At 43.6% G+C, this 25,366-nt stretch overlaps 1 protein-coding gene across 1 annotated transcript in view; it reads right to left on the reverse strand.

Annotated features, from left to right (window-relative positions):
* Positions 1 to 2,222: 2,222 nt before the first annotated feature.
* PLPPR5 (phospholipid phosphatase related 5) overlaps positions 2,223 to 25,366 on the reverse strand; it is a 103,154-nt gene continuing 80,010 nt past the window's right edge. Inside the window, exons 4-6 of the mRNA XM_063133079.1 lie at positions 17,871 to 18,047; positions 16,391 to 16,510; positions 2,223 to 2,255 (exon numbers count right to left, since the gene is read on the reverse strand). Coding sequence (XP_062989149.1) covers positions 2,223 to 2,255; positions 16,391 to 16,510; positions 17,871 to 18,047 — 330 coding nt within the window. The remainder of the gene's footprint in view (positions 2,256 to 16,390; positions 16,511 to 17,870; positions 18,048 to 25,366) is intronic.

Here is a 25,366-nt window from a genome sequence, read left to right on the forward strand (position 1 = left end):
ACTTTGCCTGCTGTGGGTTTTGAAAGGTAAAGTCAGCTTAAGTCCCATTTACAAGAGCAGCTTAAGCAGCTGGGAGCCAAGCCCTGACACTGTGAAAGTTAAAGCCAAGAGCAGAACTAGCTTTGGGAGAAAGGATGTTCGATGAATCCATAAGGAGGATGGCTTTTGGACTAAAAGGTGGGTCTTGACCTGACAAACATCCACATCTAATAGGCCCTCTCAGTAAAACTGGTAATTAAAGCTCCAGAATACCAATCTTTGACTGCTGTATTATAACTTACAACCGCGCCACAACCTGGGTTTAAGGTGGGTGATGGCAGTGGAGCATCCATGTTTTGAAGAGAAAAGGGAAGAGGAGATGGAAGGAAGACAGATTGAGGGAGGAAGAGCACAGGTTAGTGCTGTGCTGAAAACTTTGACCATTCCATTTTCGGCATTTCATGGGGGAGGGGAACAAAAACATGGGTGAAAGAAGCTGGGCGAGAATTTCGGAGAATGTTTCTCCTTGGGGAGAGGGACAGGGTTTTCACATACCTTTTTAAATGTAGCCAGTTATTGAGGGACGTCATCTTTCTTTCTATTTTTTTTTAAGAAGAACAGCTCTGGCATTTTCAGGAGCCCAGGAGTTCTTCCTTAATGCTTATTGGAGAAGGTAAGGTCACATCGTCTCCAATAGGCATTCACTAAGAACTGCTGGGCTCCTCCAAATGCCAAGGGAAGGAGAGTGTTTTTCTAAAAACACACAAAAAACCCACTAAAAAATAGGAAGAAGCCCCCTCAACAATTGGATACACTTAAAAAAGGTATGTGGAAACTCTGTCCCTTCCCCAAGGAGAAAATTCTCCGAATCCCCCCTCCCCCCATGAAAGAGACAGAAAAAACAATGCTTCTTCTGCAGGGAGAGAAAAGCTTCCTGAAAATAGGGGGCCATATTCGGCTTAGCACTAGTCCAGGTTCCAAGAGATTGTAAACCACCTACTATAGAACCTGGTTTCATTAGATTATCAAAAGCCCTACTGAATCCTGACAAACCACACACTGATTTTTATACTGTTAAAGTCAACAGGATTCTATATCCCTGTAGATTATCCATGACTCATTTTTGATCCTATACAGCTGTTCAAGAGCAGAGACTATCACAGCATCCTGTGTGAGGCAAGCTAAGAAGAGCTTTATAGAGCGTTCATCTCTAGTGGTGAAGGAAGAATTTTAGTGACTTGCTGGTTCAGTGCAATGGAGAGGGGCAAAACTCAACAACAAAGGGAAGGGATGTAAAGTCCCCCTACTATAGTCTACGTACTGCTCCCTTTGCAAAAGAGGATAGAAACAAAGGTTTTGGAAATGGGTCTTTGGCTGTGTCCCATTAACCTTCAAGTACTATCAATGAACAGTAGTCAGTTTACTTTTATGCTATGAAAATTACTATGATGGGCCTAAGAAAGAAGCTATTACCCTTCAATAAGAGATGTTAATCACTAAAATAATAGGATATCCCAATGCCTTAATGTTCTCATTTCTAATCCTAACTACAGGGTACACTGAAGACATTCAAGAACTACAAAATCAACTATTCAACCACATGGAATCAGGAAAATATCCAAATAAATAATGTTTTAAAATTATGATACAATACTTATTACAGTATAAATTGGCATTTTTTCTTCAAAAGCAGAAGCACCAGTCTTAAGATATAAATGTGGTATGTGAAATACATCATAATATGAAGTGCAAACAGCATTTTAGTACTGGATGGAATTCTTAAAAAAGAAAAAAGTGTACACGCTGAAATCTGTTTGAATGGGAACAAGTTGTCATGCTGAGTTTTAATAAATTAATGAGAAGTCCAATTTGGTCAGACGTAATGGTATACCATCAGATTCTTTGACATGTCGAAGTAAGAAAAACAAAACAAAACAATAAGTATCCCCAGATAGGGGAAATGGCATATTTATGTGATGTGCTCAGGTTCACTCTTTCCCAGTATTTCCCCCCACCCTTAATCCCTAAATGGTGTGATGCTATTTGTTGGACAATACTCTTAACTTTTGACATTTCAGGCATATTCTTCATAGGCTGTTGTAAATTTTAACGCTGCTAAATCAGCTCATAAAACCAGATAAAGTTTTATTTTATTTTTCTTATATTCAAAATGTTTCAGTTATTATGAGTGATCTGTGAAAAGAGATGACGTCCAATGTAGCGAATAGACATCAGTTTCGACATCATGTGACTTCTGCAAAGGCCGTGATGTGGTTCTATAAGGATTTAAAAAGAAGAAAAGAGAACAGTCAGAAGTCTATAATTGCCAAAATGATGGTATGGGTGGTGGTTGTTTTCTACGTACCCTACCACTTTGGGGACGTTTCCACACTTCTGGAGTTTAAATGCATCATGATGGTGCAGGAAATCTAAAAACGCTTCAAAAAAAGACTCCACACATTTTAGGGTAGAACTCCATTTGCTGAGGTAATGTGAAAGTCAGGGCAAAGGGGACACTTTGAGGCAGAATCAGTGGCGGGAAGGGTACTTATCCCTCCTGTATTCACCAATTTTCCCCTTCAACTGCCTCAACCCTATTTCCTAAGGTTGTTTTCCATCTTCCTTAAATGAGGCAGAAAAGGCACTAGCCAGTTTTGAAAGCTGTCTGATGGGTGGGGGAATTTATTTAAAACCAGCAGGGCAGAATCAACCTGTGTAAAGTAAAGGGTAGTAATTTTTACTCTCCTACCCACCCATACTTTCTTGGTAATATGTTGCTACCCCTGATTTTTTCTTAAAGGGAACATTTTGAGAACCCCATGTTTTCCTTGAAACATTTAGAGCATCATCAGACAAGCATTATATTGCACGCTCGCTACTGCCCACTTACAGATGTTCACGCGTCCTTTAGACCACAACGACGTCCACCTCCCACATGCCTCCCGCTCCTTCTGCTCATTTTTCTGTCACAAAATAGAACCCTTTTAATCCATCTTATTTTTTTTTAAAAAAAAAAACGAAATTTGCCGCCATTTCCTGCTATGTGCAGGAAAAGTGGTGCGATAAAAATGGCCCCTGAATGGACCACATAGTTGTTGCTGCTTCCTCTTTCTCTCCCCATGGAAAGAGCCCATCGCTTTGGTGGGAGAGAAGCAAAAGGTCATAGCGACAGAAGGGAGACGCAAAAATCCACCCATCTGATGACACTCTTAGTTCCACCCTCAACCTTTAGGTTGCAATCCTATCCACAATTACCTCTGAGAAAGTCAGTGAAACCAACGGGACTTACTTCTGAGTAACCTATTGAAGGATTGAACTGTTAATATATTTCCCATTATATAATAATCTAAGGCCACAGCTAGACCTAAGGTTTTCCTGGGATCATCCAGGGTTCACCCCTGCCTGAGCACTGGATCCCCTGTGTGTCACCTAGATGAACAGGTTTGACCCCTGGACGATCCAGGGATAAACTATGGCCTTAGTATCTAGTGTAGGTGTAATTCCATAACCATGTTGCAATAATTAATTCCTAAATTCCAGCAAACAAATAACACAGTCTATGTGTAGATCATGTTGAATTTCACTATTAATACCATTTTAATTCTGTATTTCTTCCTTCATATTTTTTTTTAAGAGAAGATTAATTACTCCCGGAGAGCCATATGGCACAGAATGAAGTAGCAAAATGTTAAATGAAAATGACATTTGTTAGTTGATAGTACATATTAAAAGCACTCTCTTTACCCCCCAACCATTGACACATCTCCTTTATTTGCTTTACTCTTTCCTCTGATTCTTTCAACAGGATGGTTCTACATCTCTGCTGTTTGAGCACATTTGCAAAAGAATGTGTGTGTGTGTATATAAAATTCAATCCATGATCATTTGAAAAATGGCATCTTAAATCTGACTGTAGCTGTCAAATTAGCTGAGGCCCTTAGTCACTGATGGGCACAGTGATGTGTTGTTGTTTTTATAATCCAGTACACAATGGCAACTGTAACATTCAAAATTACCATGCTATTTGGTTTCATAGCAAGAAAAGGCTGGTGGCAAAAAGCATGATCTAGAGGAATATAAGGTATGCTTTCACAAGGTGCTTAAGTCCCATTGCAATGAATACACTAAGGGCACAATCCTATAGACTGCGCCCTTGCTGCTCGGAGGCTGCCAAGATTCCTTTGTCCTGCTTGGTTAAAGCTGGCAGGGCAGGAGGAGTGGTGGAGGCAATCTTTGCCTCCCTGTCCTCCAATCTCATATATTCTCGCTGGATGGCCTGGCATTTTGGAGGGGGAATGAAGGCGGCTGGAGGTGGCTCAGGTTAATTTATATTCTGGCCTCTCTGGTCTCCTCCCCTCCTCAGCCACTGGAACACCCCCTTTCCCTCTATCCAAGGTTGATTTTCCAGCATCGGAGAAGCAGCTGGCATGGTTCTCTCAATGCCAGCTGCGAGGAGGCAGGGGGCAGATTTCTGATTCCCCCTTTTGAGGTGGAAGTCTCTAACCTCAGTTTCCTGAGCCATCTTATGGTCCCTCAGATGCTTGCCCAGGGACCATAAGATTGCTCTCTAAGTTAGTTTTGGGTCATTTATGTCCCATTAATTTCAATTGCTGAATATCCTTGTTGAACGGCTCTTACCATTACTCATGTTCAACAACAATCTTCCGCCACCACCTGTAATTTGTGCAAAATTGCAGCCATAAACAGCACAATTTGTACAAAATTGCAGGTCTAAATGGTCCTTTACGCCTCCAATTTTACCCAAATGGCTGAGATTTGGTGCAAATCCCGATTTCACTCAATATTCCCAGTTGCAATTTTGTGCAAATTGCACACGCACACACACACACAAGATGCAAGCTCTCGCCAGGCACCTGCAGACTGTCTGATGACTTGTCTGACAAGCAAGCCAGAGTTGGGCAGCTGGGGGGAACTTTGGCGAGCAGAGAAGACCAGGGCGAGGGGAGTTCGTCCATCCCTATTTTTAACACAGCCTTTGTCTTTCTTCTGAATTGAGTTGCCACACTGCAACCTGAACACATGTTGGGATGTTGGAGAAATCCACAATGGATTCAAACGAGTTTGGATTTCTATGAATTTGACTTGCAGATTCCACAGCAGACCGGCTTTTTCCGAGTTACGTGGATTCCGTGGACTTGGTTTTCACTTTTGTGGGATGATTTGTGCCAATTTGCATTTGCGCAAGTGTTGCATTAGAATTAATGCAAATTTGCACAATTTGGTCAATGAGCGACTGTTGGAACAAAGGTCCCCTGGCAATCCACGAAACACAGAGGGAATGGATTTAACATAACCTGTACACTGCTGGATGCATATATTTAAGACTTCAGATACTGGAGGAAGGGAACAAGCCGCCTGCCGTTATCAGCTACTGTGGCAAGCAGAACTCCAGGTACCTACAAAGCAGTTGACAAAAGTGGGCAGGCAATAGGATCATGGAAAGAATGGTGGAAAAAGCTCTGGCAGACTTGTCTCCACTGCATCAAGGAAATGTCGAAGGATATGCATCTGTTCTCTGAGCTACAAAGGTGGCAACCCCTAATGGGTAATTTTTTTCTGCTAGAGTTTTCTGCCCATGAAATCTTTAGCAACTCCTTGTGACTCATTCACACAGACACAGCAGACAGCTTGTAACACCATGCAAGGAAACAGCAGGTATTCCTAAAGTCCACAAAGAACATTTCTACCTCTCTGTGCTCACAATTAATTCACATTAGCTTTTGGTTTGGCTTTGTCCAAAGAAATGCATGAATGTGTGTTGTTCTAATAGTCAGAGACAGTTACTGGGAACAACAAAAGAAAACAGCATGCAAAGGAATGATTACTTCCAACCAATGTATCATTGGAGGTGATCCAGTGACACTAGCGGCACATGAAAGCCAAAACTGGGCCACACCAGTAAAAACAGGTAGTGAAAGGGGGGGGGGGAGGAGAAAGTTACCACTGAACCTTAAGTGCAGGCTTCTGGTTTGTAAAAGAAAAGCTTCATTTTTAGCATTTTGCTAAATGTTTATTATTTTTAATATTTTAAATAATATTTTAAGGGGAATCACCACGGTCATATAAAGTTCATTTTGAGAAAAATAAGTAAAGAATCCATATTAAACATTTATAAATTGTTTAAGGTTGAGCTTTTATATTGTATTTTATATTATGGTTTTATACTGTTGTTTTATACTTTGAATGTTTTTAATTTTTGTGAACCGCCCAGAGAGCTCCGGCTATTGGGCGGTATAGAAATGTAATAAATAAATACATAATTGCATAAATTGCATAAAAGTATGAATATGGACTCCTATGTTATATTGTAATTCTCAATTCAGAGCATGATATGTTTCCTCAGCTGCATATTAAACAGGTTAGTGCTGGACTGCAAATCCTTAAAATACGCATCTTCTAAACAAATGATTTTTCTTCCTCATTATATTTATTTCTTTTTCTTCCTCATTATAGAGAAAGTGAACTAAGCACGCAATACAAAAGCAGCTTCACAAAGATGTGTTCTTTAGAATGTCCTTCGCCTGCACTTTAGGTTAACAGGTATGCCTTAAAAACCCACACTTAAAAACACAGCAGTGCGCTTTTTTGCGCACATACGTTCATTGCCTTATATGAAGATGTTCAAACTGGTCCATTCCTGTTATCCAGGAGAAAACCCTAAAGAGGCGTGCTTTAAAGGAGTTTTGCTGTAGCGGCTCTTCTTGACCATGATCAGTACCTCGATTCTGCAACATGTACAATAGTTATATTCACCAAATCATGTTGGGCACATTCTTCCACATCTCATTGTTTCAGCTAACCAGCACGGCAGGTTAAGCACATAACATAAAGGGAGGTTACTTGATTTTTAACTGAAATAAAACCAGTACAGGCAAATAGTGAAATATGTGATGGGAAAAGAGGTCAAGATGCTTGATACGTCTTAAAACTGCACTGGGAGTTTCCCTAGGGTGCAAATATATTGGTGTGGAGTCAAGAACAACTGGAATGTTTTACAGGGAAACTAGGGTGGCCATATGAAAAAGAGGACAGGGCTCCGGTATCTTTAACAGATGTATTGAAAAGGGAATTTCAGCAGGTGTCTTTTGTATGCATGCAGCACCTGGTGAAATTCCTTCTTCATCACAACAGTTAAAGCTGCAAGAGGCCTGCCCTCTTGACCAGATACAAAAGAGGGCAGGTGCCCTGCAGCTTTAACTGTTGTGATGGAGAGGGAATTTCACCAGGTGCTGCATGCATACAAATGACACCTGCTGAAATCCCCTTTTCTGTGCAACTGTTAAAGATACAGGAGTCCTCCTTTTCATATGGCCACCCTAGTTTCCCTGTAAAACATTCCAGTTGTTCTTGACTCCACACCAATATATTTGCAAGAACACACACAAACAAGTATCAAGGATTGGATCCACATCTCAGCTGTGTTGGCAGAAGTGGACCTGCCCACCCTCTTCTTCCCACTGCAGCCCCTCCAAGACCCCTGAAAATACTATGCAGAGAGTCACAAGACCCTGCAGAATGGGGTGAACTGTGGTGTGTTTGGGGAGGAATCCCCCATAATCAGGCAGAGGGACCTTCTGCAAATAGAGCCCTTCCTCTTACATTAGGTCCTTTCTTTTTTGGGAGGCGGATCCTGGATCCATCCCCCTCTCTGTAGAATATGTTCCACCCTTCAATTGTGGCTGGATCCAAATCCAGCTGAGAATCACTCCCTCCACAAGTTAGTAACTTGTACGATAATAAACAAAGTCTGTAAATCCATATAGTGAGTTGGATCTAGGGTTGATCTTCCATTGACGGAAGGGCTCTGCTCACAGAAGATGCCTTCACCTGATTTTGGGGGATCCTCCATTTGCCCCCCACCAGACACACCCCACAGCTCACCCCATTCAGCAGGATTCCCGACCCTCTGTGTAGCATTTTCAGGGAGTTGCTGGAGCTGCCATGGGGAGGACACGTCCACCAGCCCAGTCTAAATCTGGGTCCAACCCACTATATTATACCCACCCGCACGTATGTACATAATACTATAAGCCTATGAACTCATTTTATTTCAGTTATTCCTCAAGTTAACATATATGTTAAGGCATAACATGAAATCACACAGCATGCAAAGATAACCACAGTAAATTGAGATAATAATAAGAACACCGTCATGGGATGCGAGAACAATCCCAGGCCAATCCAAAGACATAAAAATTTGCATCCAAATTTGACTTGAAATCTCAAGTCGTATCTTTTCCAATTCTTTGGGAGTAACAGCACAATTCTATGCACGAAATGAATTCCACAATGTTCAATGGGATTTACAAATGGGCATAGGATGGCAGCCTTAGTTCAACCATCAATGAATAGCTTCATTAGTAATATTTAGCTACAACTCTGGGATTGGCTAGAATACAAACAGTCAGCATTTCTGATGAGAATACTGTATTTCTTCAATTCTAAGACACACTTTTTCCCCATATAAACATCTCTAAAAACGGGGTGTGTCTTAGAATCGCAGGTCCGTTTCTTATTTCTTAGAATCAAAGCTTTTTTCTGTTGGTGGTACTGAAATTAGTGTGTGTCTTACAATCAATGGCATCTTAGAATTGAAGAAATACGGTATGTGGAAACAGATACAGTGGGGCTGTTTGGACGTAACACAGCTTTCAGTGGCAATTTATGGGTTAATTAACTGCAGAATGCTGGGAATTAACCCACCTTTTTCTCCTGTCTAAACGTTCAAAGAATTGCTCTGTTAACATACTGGTGGCAAAGAAAATGCTGGTCTCTCTTCTGTTCCATGGCCCCTCAAAGCAGTAACTATGTTAAATGGTAAATGCTTTCTTAGATATTATGGAGTATTTCCAGATAGACTGCTCCTAGTGCTACAATCAAAAGGCGTTGTGCAGCAATTCCACGTTTTCCTCCTTAATGGATTTTTTATGGAAAGAAAAAAGATGGAAGAACCAGTGGGAAAACACAGGACGGAGACAAGTGGAAGAAGGCATCATCTGGAACCCTCGTAAAATTCCATGAATGATGCAGTCCGATTGCACAAGAAAAGCCTCATCTGAAAGCACTCTCAGAAAAACTCCGACAGTGGTATCGAAAATAGGTGATATATCTTCCAACTGTGAGGCAGCTGCATTGTTCAGAAGTATACTCTGCATGCAGCCATGAGGCATCACTGGGGTTCTTGTCCGTTGGACCTGCAGAGTGGTCTGGCACCCCTCAATGAACCCAAGAGCCCTAAATCCAAGGGCATGTCTAGACCTAGGGAGTGGAGGAGGAGGATCTCAAGATATGGTGATCGCGAGATCCTCCCCCTCAATCCACAAGCGGTGCGTGACGTCTTGGGAGGAAGAGGACGTTGCGCCCGCCATTTTGGTTTTTTATTATTATTATTGAAGATGGGCGCATGAGCACTCCATCAAAAAGGTAAGTGTTTGTTTGTTTTTTAAAAAAGATCCCCCTCCCACCCTCGTTGGGTACGGAGCTCCTGAAGAGCTCCATGCCCCATGCCCGGCTCATCATGTTTACTCAGACGTTTACTTGGGACAGCTACCCACACATCCTGCTGTCTCAGGACGATCCCGAGACCGCAGGAAAAGTCAGGATTAAAGCCATCCCGGTTAAAGCCTCCCTGCCCCCAGGATCCCCTGTGCGTCACTTGGAAGCACAGGGATGATCCCGGGGCGATTCCCAGGATAACCCCTCATCTAGACATGCCCCAAGAGTCCTTTGTCAGTAACTGCAGAGAGTAGTATTAGAGCCAGGACATCACAAAATGCTCCGAGTTAGCAACAAGCCTAGAGACGGCATCTCCACAACAACCTGTGTGCACTGGGGAAGTGGGTGGGGAGAAAGCCTTCAACCACTCAGGCACCTAGAGAATGGCTGGTGCCAGTACCCATATGCTCTAGGCCAACCTATGTTTGACTACAACTCCCATCATTCCTAGCCAGCATATGCTGGCTGGGGATGTTGGAACTGTAGTCCAACAAATCTGAAGGGCACCAGTTGGGGAAGGTTGGCTTAGAGCATATGTATATGTGTCAGGATGGAGGAGTAGGAAGTCACATTTTCGTTTTCCTTCCTGATTTTCTCAGAGAATTTGGGAGACCAGGGCTCCTGTCCCGCATACTGTTTTACATCTCTTCTACATGAAACCCCTGGGTAAGGTTATCCAGAGATTTCAACTGTGGTAGAGAATGCCCAGCTCTATCTCTCATTTTGATTTGATGCTAGGGAGGTAGAGGAATTCTTGAATTGTTTGTCAGCGGTGAAGATCTGTGAAGGGGATAAAAAGCTGAAACTTAATCCTTACAAGCTGGAGGTATGGTTGGTGGATGGACCATCCAACTCTGGGCTGGGTGTTTAACCTGCCTTGGATAGGGTTGCACTACCCCCAAAGGAAAAGGTTCATAGTTTGGAAACGATCCCTGAACTGACAGTTCTGGCTTGGTTCAGACAACACGCTAAACCATGTTGCTTAACCACAAAATGGTTGACGGAATGCATTAACCTTAATGCATTCCATTAACCACTTTGTGGTTAGGCAGCATGGTTTAGCGTGTTGTCTGAACCAGGCCTTTGTTGGATACACAGACGACTCTGGAGGTGGGCGTGCTTTTTCTCCCACCTTCAGCTGGTTCACTCACCAAGGCGGACCTTGCCACAATTATCCAAGCCTCAGTGACCTCGAGATTAGGCTACTGTAACACACTCTGCATGGGACTGCCCTTGAAAAGTGTCTGGAAACTTCAACTGTTGCAAAATGCTACAGCCAGACTGCTGACTGGCACAAATGCCTTGAAGACATCCCACCAATTCTGTTCGAGCGACATTGCTTGCCAGAGTGTTTCCAGGCTTAATTCAAGCTTCCGGTTTTAATATTTAAAGCCTTCAATGGTTTGGGACCTGGATACCTTAAGAAACGCCACCTTTTGTATATTCCTCTGTTCATGCTCTGGCCAACAACTGAGGCCCTATTACAAATTCCTCAGCCATTAGAGCCAAGGTGTGTACTATCAGGATTAGACCCTTTTTGGAAGTGGCACCCACCCTGTGGAATGGCCTTCCAACTGGGATGCACTATGACACTGTATTCCTTCAGGCGTATGACTAAAACCTGGCTATTTAAAAAAGTCTTTGAATGTTTTCAGCCTACATGTTTAATGATATTCTGTTTTACCAGTCTTCACCAAACTGGTGCCCTCCAGATGTTTTGCACTACAAAACCCAGAATTCCTGACCACTGGCCATATTGGCTGATGCTGATGAGAGAAATCTAAAACATCTGGAGTAAAAGACATGGATTCTTAAAGGAAATGAAGGAAAAATAAGTTTGGAAGGTATCATCTCGCTCTGAATGCTGCACTTGCAAATAGTATTTTCAGCTGTCGGAATCTTTTAAGGAGCAGAAAACTAGGCTCAACTATTTATACTGAGTATATTATTATTATTATTATTATTATTATTATTATTATTATTACTCTTACCCGCCTCTCCCTTTGGATCGAGGCGGGGAACAACATTAGAACAGGAATCAATACATCTTAAAAAATCATGATTTAACATTGATCTGGATAGGCCTGCCGGAAAAGGCTAGTCTTTAAAGCTGCCTTAAAATCACACATAGTGTTAATTTTACGAATCTCCTCCGGCAGGCCATTCCACAATCTGGGGGCGACAGAAGAAAAGGTCCTCTGTATACAGGTTCACAGCCAAACGGAAGAGATAACCATGCATAGCAATAACGTTTGACCTTTCCATATTTTGAATATAGCCAAGGATGCAGTTAAGCACAGTCTATTTCTATGTCACAAAGATTTTCAAACCTAATATCAGGAACAGGACAGGGCCTATGGGCAGCTATGTCAAATCAAGACCTTCCCGCTCAGGTTCCTTGAGGTCAGTGTCTCCGCTGGAAGCTGGAGAAACTGAAGCTTGAAATGCAGCAAATGGAAGCAACTGCTCTGTGGACCAGGCAAAAGCAACAGGACAGGCTTCAAACATTTACACCAGGCCTGGCCAGTTCCTGATTTTCCAGTGCTCAAAGGGTGATCTTGCATGACAGGCAAGCAGACAAGAAATGCCAACAGTGATTTAAACCAAGGCATCACTTTGCTTAACTACTGATTCACAGTGTCATTCCTTACCCAGTTGCATATTTCCCTAATGTCTTGAAACTTATCTCCCTGCTGATCTTCTTCAGGATTATTGTGGGGTCCCACTGCACTGGCCATGATCTGGGGGGGGCACTGAACCCCAGTGCTTTTGGCCCAATCCAGTCAGACTCCTTTAGCTCCTTCCACTCCACAGATGTTAGAACTGGGAGGGAAGAGTTCACCTCCTCACCCCTCTGGGTATGTGGTTCCTGTCTCACTCTCAGTGGGGCAGAGGAAGTGATTTCAAAAGGGACTTCAGAGCTGGGCTAGGAGCTCACTGCCTCCCCTTGCAGGCTTGCTGGCTCACAGGGTGTCCTCTCTCCTCCTTCCTCTTTTTTGGCACAATTTTGCATTTCAATTTCATTCATCTTGCACAATTTCCTTGTTTACACAAAACAAACAGAGATCGAAAATGCTTCTGGAAATCAAGGAGAGGCAAATCATGTTCGTGTTCAGAGAATCTGGGTGAATGCAAACATCCTGCAGCCACCATACATCAAACTAACTAGCGTTCCCTTGAGTTTGCACCTAATGGTGAACTCTAGTTTATTATCCATAAGAACAAATTTTATATCTTATAACATATTCTCAGTTACTGTTTTTCCATGTATTTTCTCATTTTTACTGGCATCAACACTAGCAGCATTTTAAAATTTCTTTTATTTCAAAATTTCTAGACAGACCTTCATCCACCAAAAGTAGATCCTAGGACAGTGAACAAAGATAAAATAACATAGCAAAAATAAAACACAATAAGATACCAATCCATAAAATATAGGGGGATAAAACAAGTCATCAACAACTAAAAAAACCCTGTAAACATATCAAAATGCCCAGGCATATATAAAAACACTGGAACGTGGTGCCTAAAAAAATACAACATTGATGTCAGTCGATTTGCCCTCAGAGGGCAACCACAAAAAAGGCCTTCACTTTCATGCCTTCATAACCTCTCCTTACATTTTCGGCAGAAAAAGAGAGTATAAATATGAATATATATGAATAATGCTTTTCTCTTACTGAAGGCACCCCAAGAAGAGCCTCATCCGATGATCGTAATGCAGAGGCAGGTTGGTATGAGAGGGATATTTGGGTATTTATAATTACAGCGACATCAATGTACATAATACTTGTCTTCCTCAACCTGGTCTCCTGCAGATCTTTTGGACTACAACTCTCATCAGCCCCATCCAGCAGGCCAATGGTTAGGAATTCTGGGACTTGTAGGGCAAAACATCTGGAGGGCACCAGGTTTGGGAAGGCTGTTTTACAATGGCACACTAAGCCATGGTGGTTAAGCATTTTGAGCTAAACATTCTGGCTTAGCGTGTCATGCAAATCATGGCTTAGCATGTTGTGTGAACTTGATTTAAATCATTTTCTGCAAAAGGGTTAGCAGCCTAACCATGGCTTGGCATGTTGTCTGAACAGGCCCAACGTAAGCAATAAAATGCAGGATTCTGTCACAAGGCGGTTTCAAGTAACACCCATCAGTACAGAGAGAACAGAAAGAGAGGAATCATGGGAGAGGCAAGGCTAACAAGAGTTTAATACATAATATGGCATTCAATTGTTGGGAATGAAGCCTGAGGGTGGAAAGTGTTTAAGCAAAGCATGGAAAAAGGGGTTCTGCCCAATCCTTACCGACACATTCCACTGCTATTTTTTTTAAAGAAGAATATAGGGGGTGCATACAACCCCCCTCATTCATTCACCTAATGTGTAAGGGGATGGCGGTGCCGCACCTGCTGGTCTGGCACCCCCACTGACATGCTCACTGGTCATGCGCCATTGGCTGCGCATTCTGAGAGTGTGTGAAGCTGCCTTGTGCGCCTAGAGTGCTTCTCTGCAAAGGGGAATCCTGAGCCAGTCAGGACAACCTCTTGCGCAGGGATGCTCTACATGGGTACATCAGTACATACATAAGATGTATGCCCTGATACATACACTTGCTGAACAGGCAGTCAGCTGAGAGTGGGAAGAGCCTGTGCAGCACTAGAAGCCCCTCCTCTGAAACCTCAGTTGTGTAGTCATTATCAGCTGTAACTTGATTTTTCCCTTTGAGTCGTTTCGTCCACGGTACGGCAGGGGTGTCGAAACTCTTTCAGCCTGAGGGCTGAATTCAATTCGGGAGAAACTCTTGGGGGCCGCATTCTAGAGATGAGCAGAACCGAAGGCAAAGCGGGCAGGGGCTGAAGGCAAAAAGGTGAGATCAAAAATACCAGCATAAGGCTCTTAAACCCATTAACTGAGCCTTGGGAGAGGCATTTCAACCTTTAAGAATGGGATGGGGGAAACCACGCAATAACTGAGGAACCACCAAACAACTGGAGATTAGGGGAAAGAGGCCTAGGTCCAGGGGAACACAGGACCATATGGCGAACCCTGGAGGGCCAGGTTTGACCCACGGGCCTAGGGTTCAGCACCCCAAATGTCTGAATTAAGCTTCCAACAAGTATTGTCATCATCTACAATAATGGCCAGGCAAACACAAGCAGAAAGAGGCATTTCCTTGATACTGAAAATGGCAAGGGGTTTGGCTACTTTTGGAAACATTCATTCCATTCCAGGTGGTGCTGGGCTTGATGACTTGCCCATATTCGCACCCCAATACATAGCTTTCTTTCCATCTGAGAAAGACCAGTCTGTATATAAGTCATAACTTCACGATGGATTTACCTATAGGAGTGGGGTACTGATTTTTTTAAAAGGAGTGCCCAGATGAAAGAAATGGAAGGGTTTTTCCCCCTCCTTGCTCCCATGTTCCTGTGCCCTCTAACACTTTTCTCCCCGCTTGGCTCTAATCTGGAAGTGATCTTGGCTCAGAGAACAGTGCCTGAAGTGATGAAGAGCGAGAGGATAAGGCAGGGGAGGGTTCAGCTCCCCTCCCCGACGCCCCTTTGCCAGGGCAGCCAGTATCTTCCTTTAGTTTGACATCTCACAAAGCGCTAAGAGAATGGATTACACTGAAGATACACATTCATCAAACCAAATGCCTGCTCAAGCAAATGAGATGGTGACCTCCTTGTGACAAAGTGTCAGAAAGGCTTATTTAGACATCCTTGCTTGAAAAGGCATGTTGGAGGATTCCAAAAAGAAATCTGTTTATTCTCTGATGGAACTGAATGAAACACACAAAGGCTCTTGCAACTGTCCACACTCAGCTGTGTAATTCCCACAGGTTTTAGTTGGCTCAAGGGTGTTTATCCCTAATGAAAGCAAGTAAACAACACAAAAAAAACTCTGCCTCTGAGCCGCCTCATGCATTGATGTCCAATCCTGCAATGTTTATGCACACAGATGCACATCCTGACACATGTTCCTTTCCTATTGCTGCAAACGGGTGGGGACGTGGCGTCTGCATTTGGGGCACCCACTTGTTTTGTGCATCTGCTTTTAAACTAACTAGGTTTCACCACTCAGTCCAAACTCAAGGTAACTCTAGTTAGTTTGAACTATGGTTTAGTGTGGCGCAGAGCGGTAAAGCAGCAGTTTCTGCAGCTGAAACTCTCCCCACGGCCTGAGTTCGATCCCAGCGGAAGCTGGTTTCAGGCAGCCAGCTCGGGTCGACTCAGCCTTCCATCCTTGCAAGGTCGGTAAAATGAGTACCCAGTTAGCTGGGGGAAAGGTAATCATGGCCGGGGAAGGCAACGGCAAACCACCCCGCTATAAGGCCTGCCAAGAAAACATCAGCGAAAGCTGGCGTCCCTCCAAGAGTCAGTAATGACTCAGTGCTTGCACGAGAGGTTCCCTTCCTTTCTTTCCTTATTAACAAACCAGGTTCATATAGCACGGTTTGATTCTGGCTCACTTGACCAAACAATGGGCTATTTTAAACTAACTTCCCTCAAGTTCAGACCTAACGAAGAATTCTAGGTAGCTTTAAAGTGGAGGCAGATGCCTCTCATTTCTTCCTCGTGACCGTGCCAAAGGAGGAAAAAGAAGTGCGTGAACCCAAGCCTCACTCTCAGTCATGCTCAAACATTTACCATTATGCACAAACAATGGTTTAGCATCATGTGCAAAATTAGCCTCGGGCTTCCAAGGCCACAGTGCATTTTCTTCATGATATTCCACAGTCTTTGAAAACGTCGAAGGGAAGTCCTAGCATTCAAATCCTGGTAGTTTGTGACTAACGATTTAGAAGATTCATGTGCCGTGTCCCAACAATTAAGCAAGGCAGTCATTACATTGCAGGTTCAACAAGAAAACCCTTCATGCCAGGCAGATGTTACCTTTTCTAAAGGACTTTCTACCCGGGGGATGCTGATCATAGGCATTTGAGCCAGATTGTCCATGTGCGAATGTTCATTTTCTGGTTGTCTACCTCTAAAATTATTTACCACACACACAACCTAGAAAGAGACAGGAGAAATAAAATAAGATGAAAGAATTGTATAGATTTCATCCTCAGCTTCTACATTCATGGTACAACATGCTCAGGTATAAATACTAATTAGTACGTCGCAATTCCAAACTGAATGAGAATTCAAAAATATTTCCACCGACACAAGGTTGTAACTGAATGCAGTTCTGCTGGATTTATTTTAAGCATAGGACAGTGTTTACGATGACATGGGTAGGTTGCCTTTCCATACGGTCGCTATCCATGGTACTGAAAACAACCTTTTAAGTGCTTTGGGGGTATTTTCAACCTCATTTTCAACACAAGCCAAAATGCACAAGGTCTGGGGGAAGTTCAGAGTTGAAGAGACTGCAACCCTAACATTTATCCAGCTTCTTAATGTTCCAATAGAACAGGAGTGGGCCCATGAGCCATGTGTGACCCCCCCATAGCCAATTCTGTGACCCCTGCTGTGACCCCTTGCTGCTGTGGCTGCCAAAATTGTGCCAGTGAAACCACAATGCAAACAGAAAGTAGCATCAGCAGCCAAAATCATAGTGATTTTGCAAGGAAACAAGGCATGCGAGGAGTGCATGCCTTGTTTGCAAGTAGTACCACACACTTGGAAGCACAATTCTGCTTGGAAACAAGGTACGCGGTCTCCTGCAAGACAGCTGCAATTTTGGCCAATGCCACCACTGTGGCAGGTCAGTGGTGCTCTCAGAATAGCGCTCCGCAGGCTTGACCCCATCTGGAAATGAGCATTTCTGCTCGTTTTGGCGGTTATTTTTAGAAGTGTGAAAGCCTCATTGCACAAGTGGTCACTACCATGAGCACAACAGAACCAGCGGAGGCAGAACAGTCCTGCTGGATCCTACAAAACTCCCTTAACAGAAGTTTCCCCATTCAGTATGGAACAATTCCACTCCACAAAGTGAATGGGAGATCTCTCATAGGAAGGTGCTCTGTGTGTGCACTGAAGTACATGATGGTTTAGCATAAGTATGTATTTGTATCTATTTATGAGCGGCTGTCGTTCAGCAAAATTTTATGAATTAATGACGTGAGGGACTCTTTCACAGCCAATCCCACATAGGGGTGGGCAAACTCACCTGCACCCACCTTGATGGCCGCCACTGACACATGGGGGGGGAAGTGTGCAATTTCGGTGGGAGGGCGGGTGGCTGGCAAGTGCTCTATGGGCCTCACGGACACTTGAGCAAGGTCGATGTTCATGCCCGGAGTGCCCAGCTGGGTCCATGGGGGCGGACTTGGGGGGGGGGTTCCACCGGATTCCCAGACCCAGTCAGGAGCTTGAGACAACCCTAGTCCCACATGCAACAGAAAGGTTCACATGCAGCTGTACTTACCAAAAACACTGCTATAGATACACCCACTAGAAATCCTGCTATCACGTCCGACCAATGGTTTCGATATTCTGCCACTCTGTTGAGACCAGTAAGAAATGCCATACACATTAAGCTCAAGCAAAGGACTGGTTTCGCCAGCCTCGTTCCCCTGGCTTTTATCGTGTTGGTGATATACATCTAGGGGGAAAAGATCAGGAAAAATTTTTAAAGCAGCATCAGCTTTCATCCAATTCATAAGGAAAGAAAAGCATGATTATTCAGACTGAAACACACAGCACTTGTTTTTCCCTTTTTGGAGAGAGTAATGATTACAAGAATCCAATGTAGAAAGTAGACATTTAAGCCATGGTCAAAGTAGTCCTTTTTTTATTAAGTAGATTTATACCCCACATAGCCTGGAGTCCCAGAGGCTTATAAAATACATCAGAAACATTACAAATCATGCACTTGAAACCAAACAAAATAGCCCAGCTGAATAAGTAGATGCCTGTTGTTCTCTTTGCTTGCCTTCCACCCTCCTGTTCCTTCCTATTGGGAAGTTGATGGTAGATGGTTCTTTAGTGGAGAATGGGAGAGCCCAACCACAGTAGTATCAGATTCCTAGGTGAGAAATTTGTTATATCAAATTTTCCTTTATGTGAATTTAGCAAATTCACACCTCCCAAACTAATATGCAAGCTGAGACCGAGCTGAGTCCTCAAACCTGCACTTCTCTGACCTTGGTGATGCAGCCAGTTGCCGGGGGGCGGGGGGACGGACGAGCATTTAAAGATGTACATATTAGAAGAAAGTGCAAACAAAACTGCACGACAGCAATGGAAAGTACTTGAAAAAATAGGCACATTTAAAAATGTGTATATTAGCAAAAATTAGTACAAAAAGGTATCAATTTCCATGTAGTGGTGGTGGTTGTCTTCTTCTTCTTCTTCTTCTTCTTCTTCTTCTTCTTCTTCTTCTTCTTCTTCTTCTTCTTAGCCACCGGCTTGGATGGCTTTAATGGGGTTTAAACAAATTCATGGACGATAAGGCTATTAATGTCTTCTAGTTCTGATGGCTGTTACACTGCCTCCAGTGTTGGAGGCATTATGCCTCTGTGTACAGTTTGCTGGGCAATAGGAGCAGAGGGTGCTATTACGTTCATGTCCTACTTGTGGGTTTGCCACAGGCAGCTGGTTGGCCATGGGATGGTCAAATGCTTAACTAGATAGAGCCTTGGTTTGATGCAGCATAGCTGTCCTTATGTTCTTTTAAATATCGCAAATTTATGTGGAAATGGGACTGAACAACCGAGAGCTCAAAAATTCAACCATCTCAGCAAGAATAAGACTGACAGATCTGTCCATCCCTAGTTATCCGGAATCCTTTCCACTGTGAAGTTGGTGGTAGATGGCCTTATGGTGGAGAATGGGACAGTTGTTGAGGAAATGAATAGGTGGGCTGTTTTATCTGTGCCCACCCTGTGTTGTGTAAGCCCCTTCTATTATAAATTAAGCCTTCTATAGCAATTTAATCAAAGTTTCAGCAGCTACAATATATTGAGTAACACTTGCTCAACCAACTGAAACATTAGTCAGAGTGTGAGCCTCCCGGAGAGGACAGGAAGAGTAGTGACCACAAGGAACAGAAGTTCCTGGATTGCAATACCCATCAACGTCTTGTTTTTCCTATCCTTAGAACTCTGCACATGCATATCAATCCTTGCCTATCATTGGTTGAAAAGCTTACCTATTACTGTATTATGATTGGTTTATTATATGATGAAGTTCTGCCGTTGTTTCTGAGGATGTTACCCTATAAGTATGTTAGCTTTGCCTGAAACTAGTGGGCAGTCCTTCAGCTCCTCTAAGGGTTGCCACCTTGCAGCACTGCAGGCTTCTCGTAATAAACCTTTTCTAGAATGAGAGAAACTGTGTCTTAGAGTTTTTGGCCGCCACTCAACGAATCCCAATTAGAGGGAACCTGCCTTTTCAGGGTTCCTCCACACAGTCTAGCTAGAACAGGAGCAGACAACTAGTGTAGTCGACTTGCCTCCCTTTGCTCTCCCATTCCTTCCAGGAGGGCAGTTGGTGGAAGATGAGCTGGTAGGGGATCTACCCCACACCAGCTCAAGCTTTCACTAGCCTATAAAATTCTCTCCCCCACCCACCCCTTGCTCTCTCATTTATTTACACAGCCAGAGTGTTGTAAAATGTCTGTCTGAATAAACAAACAAAAGACCCCGACAATAATAATTATACCACCACCTTTAGTTCTAACTAACATTGGCACTTTTCAGCAATATTGGAGAGACAGTTAAAGAGTGCACCTTTACTTCTTGCATTTTCACATACACTAACGAAGGGCAATTAATGTGAATCAGCCTCGTTGTGTGAAGAGAATAGCAGTTGAAATTCCTCTACGGTGAATCAAAAAACATCTTTGCTGTCTACATTTCCAGCACAGCACAGCCCTAGCAAGTAATCTTGTCGCAGGCCATGGCCAACGTCCAACACTGGCACACTTTTAAGTGAAATCGATGAACTGAGTGCACTTTGTTCTGTATTAAACCCTGACTTATGCCTTTCTTCAATGTGCAGTCAAATGTGTTCAATAGATGCGAGGATTAAAATGAAACAGAAAAAGCCTTCAAATTGCATTCCTGATGGCTCTCCACCGCTTCCAGTCCCCAGATGAAAGCTGCGGAGAAACTTCTAGTGACATGCTCAAAATCTGTTCTTGTCGCCTCTGATATATGTTCTTTAGAATGAAGAGGTAATTGCTAGTTTTATCGTAATAACAACCCTACAAGTCAACACTCCAGTTTTACACATGAGGAACTAACACCAAGGCTAGAGGAAGACTCTGGTTTTCTTTGGAGTCTTGAAGGCAGTGTAACAGTCACTTCTGGTAAACATGTTCTGCAGACTTTTGTGGAATTTGAAAAGCTGTAAGACCTGTTTGACCAGACGTAGCAGTGGGACAAAACCAATGCAGGTGTACACCAAGGATTGCAATGTCTCTAGTGTACCACTTTCACTGCTTTTAATCTGTCTCAAATCCAAAAGGCTCTTACTCAAGTCATGTTATTTATTTATTTATTTATTTATTTATTTATTTATTTAAAACATATCTTGGCTGACTTTCAAGGAAGAAGCCATCCCAGCAATAAAACATATAAAACCAATCCAATTTTAAGAGCAATAAAAACAACAACAGCAAACATGTCAGGAGAAGGCCGGAGTAAAATAATAAGGTCTTCTTAAGGCCTTCTAAAAAGCCTGCAGTGATGGAGCATGGTGGGCCCCCGATGGCAACTTATTCCAGAGGTATGGCCCCCCTAAAGAGAAGACCCTAGCCATAGCTAGACAGAGCGATATCCCGGGATCATCCCTGTGAATTCACATGATGCACAGGGCATCCCAGGATCAGGGAGGGATGATCCCTCCCTTGCCCCGGGATCTCACCCTTCCCTTTGAGCCAGGTTTTTCTATAATCCTGGGCTGATCCTGAGACCACGGAACATGTGGCCGGGCATCACCGTTTGTCCTAGCTACTCTATGCCTATTGGGGGTGGGGTGGGGTGGGGTGGGAAATTATTATTTTTAAAAAACAACCTACATTTGAGCACATGAGTGCTCACGCGCATCTTCTGTTTTTTTAAAAAAGAAAATGGTGGCCGTGACGTCCCCTCCTCCGAGGTCGTCGTGCGCCGCATGTAAACGGAGGGGGGATCTCGTGACAAAAATATCGCAAGATCTTCACCCCTCCATTGCGTAATACCAGGTAGGTCTAACTGAGGCCCCTGTCACATGTGGTTGCCCATCTAGCTACTCTCACAGGTGGACAAATGAGAAGAGCCTCTCTTGCTAATCTAAAAGAGCAGGCAAGCTGATTTGGGTGAAGTTGTTCTTCAAGTAATTGATCCTAAACCATTTAAAGCTTTAAAGGTCAAACCAAGCACTTTAAATTGGGCTCAGAAACACGCTGGTAACCAGTGCAGCTGGCGCACTATAGACGTTGCTCCCAGTAACATTCAGGCAGCTGCATTCTCCACCAGTTGCTGAAGTTTCTAAACCATCTGCAAAGGCAGCCCCACATACAGTGCATAACAGCAGTCCAGCCTGGATGACACTAATGCGTGGATAACTGAGGTGAAGTCCGTCATCTCCACATAAGGACACAGCTGGCTTACCAGCCTAAATAGGTAAAATGCACTCTTGGACACCTCAAGCTACCTGGGCTCCCCCAATTAGTGCACAGTCTAGGAGGACTCCCAGACTACTCAGTTAAGTCTTTTAGAGGGAGTACAACAACACCTAAAACTAGTTGTAAACCTCTGTGCAGAGTAGTTAATTTCTCAACCCACATCCCTCTATCTTGTCTGGATTAAGTTTCAGCTTGTTCATTCACCCCAAAACATCCTCCATATCCAACACATACACTAGAATTTGAATCCACATCTCTCAGGTCCATGATTAACGATACTCACAATACGATGCTTGAAACTGCATCTGTATGCTGACTACATCAGGCACCAAGCTGTGTGGTAGGTAAGTGTTTCATCATTTCAATGCCACGCCAACCCCAACCCCAACCCTGTTTTTTCTCAGCGCTGCTCCTAAATAATTTTGGGGGCAGCTTGAGAAGAGATCATGTGATTGGGGCTAGTCCTCATGACAACTTATTCGCAGGGCTGTTTTAAAGTACGGTGTGTGCGCACACACACGCTCGTGCATAATACACACTGGAATCCCTTCTGAATTCCGTTCCTTGCAAAGTATGACATTTAATCGTTTTGATTTACATACATTTCCACAAGAGAGAGGAAAAAAGTAGTAGGAAAATTAGGTTTATCTTGGCAAAATGCTGAAGCCATCGACTGCTTGTGAACTACGTTCTTTTCTGAATGGTAAGCGAACAAAAATAATTCCACCCAAGACAGACAGAATAAATCAACGGTAAAAGAAAAGGACTGCATTCCTAAATCAAACCCTTCCTTCTTTCTCCCCTCATTTGAGAAGCAATGTGATTTTTACTTCACAGCTCTCCTTTTATCTGCACTCCACAAACTGCAGCAGGTTCTCTTTACTTTAGTGTATGTTGCCGTATTAGGGTAGAATTCTGATGAGCTGAAAAGGAGTTCAACTTCTACCTGATTTCCCCTTCTGCCCATTCAGATAACAACAACTTCTCCACTACTTCTGAGATGGATACCCCCAAGGCCTGCATTTAAGTCTGGCTCCACACTTGATGTGGCCATCATGTTGGCCAGGATTCCCTGCAGCAAACTCAAGAAGTGTGAAAATAAGACATTTGTCCTTTGGCCCTGACTGGACCAAGGTATTCTGACACATGTGCTCAGGTGCTTAAGGACTGCTGTTCACACCTTACGCTAAACACACTTGAGGTGTTAAGGCTTGGACTTTACACCCAGTGACTTCTCCAGTTGTAAGTTATTAACAGGCAACTGATACAAGACATAGAAATCACACAGGATTCATGTTCACAGCTGCTGACTACCTGATAGCTAATGAATGTTTTAGCCCTTGGGCAGTGAGATCCTAAGAATGTTTACCACCCAGAGAGCTTCGGCTATTGGGCGGTATAAAAATGAAATAAATAAATAAATAAATATTCACACTAAAACCCCACTGGCTTTCTCCCAGATAAATGTGGATAGGATTGCAGTCTTCAGAATAGAGATAAAGTGTGAAGGTCAAACATGTGTTCCAAAATCCTTAAGGACACACCAATTACTCCATATCTCCCTGATGCATGTCCACTGTGTGTTTATGACCACATATCTGCCCTTTGCACTGGATGTATCTATTCCCTGTATTTGCTCTATACTTTAAAATCCCACTTTTACAAGAGAAAAGCAGCTTTGGGAGTAAGTGATTTGGAACATAGCAGTGATTTGTCTGAGTGCTTAACCATTTCTCTATCTGGTGTATGTGTACTTTTTGTTTTTGCTATTTCTCCCACCCCAGCCTCCCACAGGGTTCTAGAAGCAGGTTTACCCTCACAACTCTGATTTTGCTTTGGTTTTGGTTATACAGGTGTAATGCTAAGTTCCACGCTAAGGAAAGCTCCAGGGGGTGAAGCTAAGCTCACTAACCAGCTCTTCCAAACTAATTCACTCCTTACACAGCCACCACCATACAAAACAGCCTATTCTTAGTTAAACTGGCATTTTAGCTTTAAACCAGGGATGGGCGACTTACTTCCACAGGTTTTAGCCAACAACTCCCATCAGCCCTAGCCACCATAGCCAAAGGTGAGGGAACATGGAAGTCGAAGGCCGAAACATCTAGAGGGCCACAAGTTTCCCACCCCTGCTTTAAAGAAAATCAATTAGCCTCAACCCCTCTCTGGCCCCATTCACAAGACACCTTAAAACATGGCTTTAACCACGCCAGGCTGTGTTCAGAAGACACCTTAAACCATGGCTTTAACTACGATGAATAAAGCAAAAAGCCTTATTCACCATGGTTAAAGCCATGGTTTAAGGTGACCAGGCTCCAGATGATTTGGACTACAACTCCCATAATCTCTGACCATTGGCTAGGGCTGATGAGCACTGTAGTCCAAAAAATCTGGAGGGCACCAGATGGCCTTCCTTTAAAAGAATGTTTAAAGTGCCTTTAAACATTCCTCGTGTTTTACAATATACGTTTTAGTCTCTTCTGCTTCAGAAGTTATAATCCTGGTCTATGGCTTTCTCTCCATGTAACCCAGACCATAGCTAGACGAGGGTTTATCCTGGGGATCACCCCGGGATCATCCCTGTGCATCCACATGACGCACAGGGGATCCTGGGAGCAGGGAGGGATGATCTGTCCCTTTCCCCGGGATCTCGCCCTACCCTTGCAGCCTGGTTTTTCCATGGTCCCGGGCTGATCCCAAGACTGCGCAATGTGTGGCCAGGCGTCAGGGTTTGTCCCGGCTCCTTACGGTTACTCGCGAGGAGCTGAGAACTGCGCAAGGGCCACAGAGCTCCTCAGGAGCTCTGCGCCCATCGAGGGTGGGGAAAGTGGGGAAATTATGATGATTATTCAAGACCTACCTTTGCACGCATGAGCGCTCGTGCACCTCTTCTGTGTGTTTTTTAAAAAAGAAAATGACGGGCGCGACGTCCTCTCCCTCTGAGGTCGTCGTGCGCCGCGTGTAAACAGAGGGGGAGATCTCGCAATAAAAATATCACGAGATCCTCACCCCTCCATCGTGCTAGACCAGGTAGGTCTAGCTGAGGCCCAAGTATTATCTGCTCTGATTGGCAGCATCTCTCCAGAGCCCTAGGTGGACAAGGGTCTTCCCTATTACCTGCTACCTGCTCCTTATAACTGGCGATGTCATGAAACAAACCTGGGATTTTCTGCATACAAAGCATATAAATTGCCAGTCCCTTCCTAAAGGTCCCCATCTCTATAATCACATAGCTATAAGGCTGGAGAGCCCCGGTTTCAAACCAATTAGAAATCAAATTCTGTCCTACAGTTCCATATTCTTGTTAAATC

The sequence above is a fragment of the Elgaria multicarinata genome, chromosome 1 (assembly GCF_023053635.1).
Source record: "Elgaria multicarinata webbii isolate HBS135686 ecotype San Diego chromosome 1, rElgMul1.1.pri, whole genome shotgun sequence".
Classification (NCBI taxonomy): domain Eukaryota; kingdom Metazoa; phylum Chordata; class Lepidosauria; order Squamata; family Anguidae; genus Elgaria; species Elgaria multicarinata.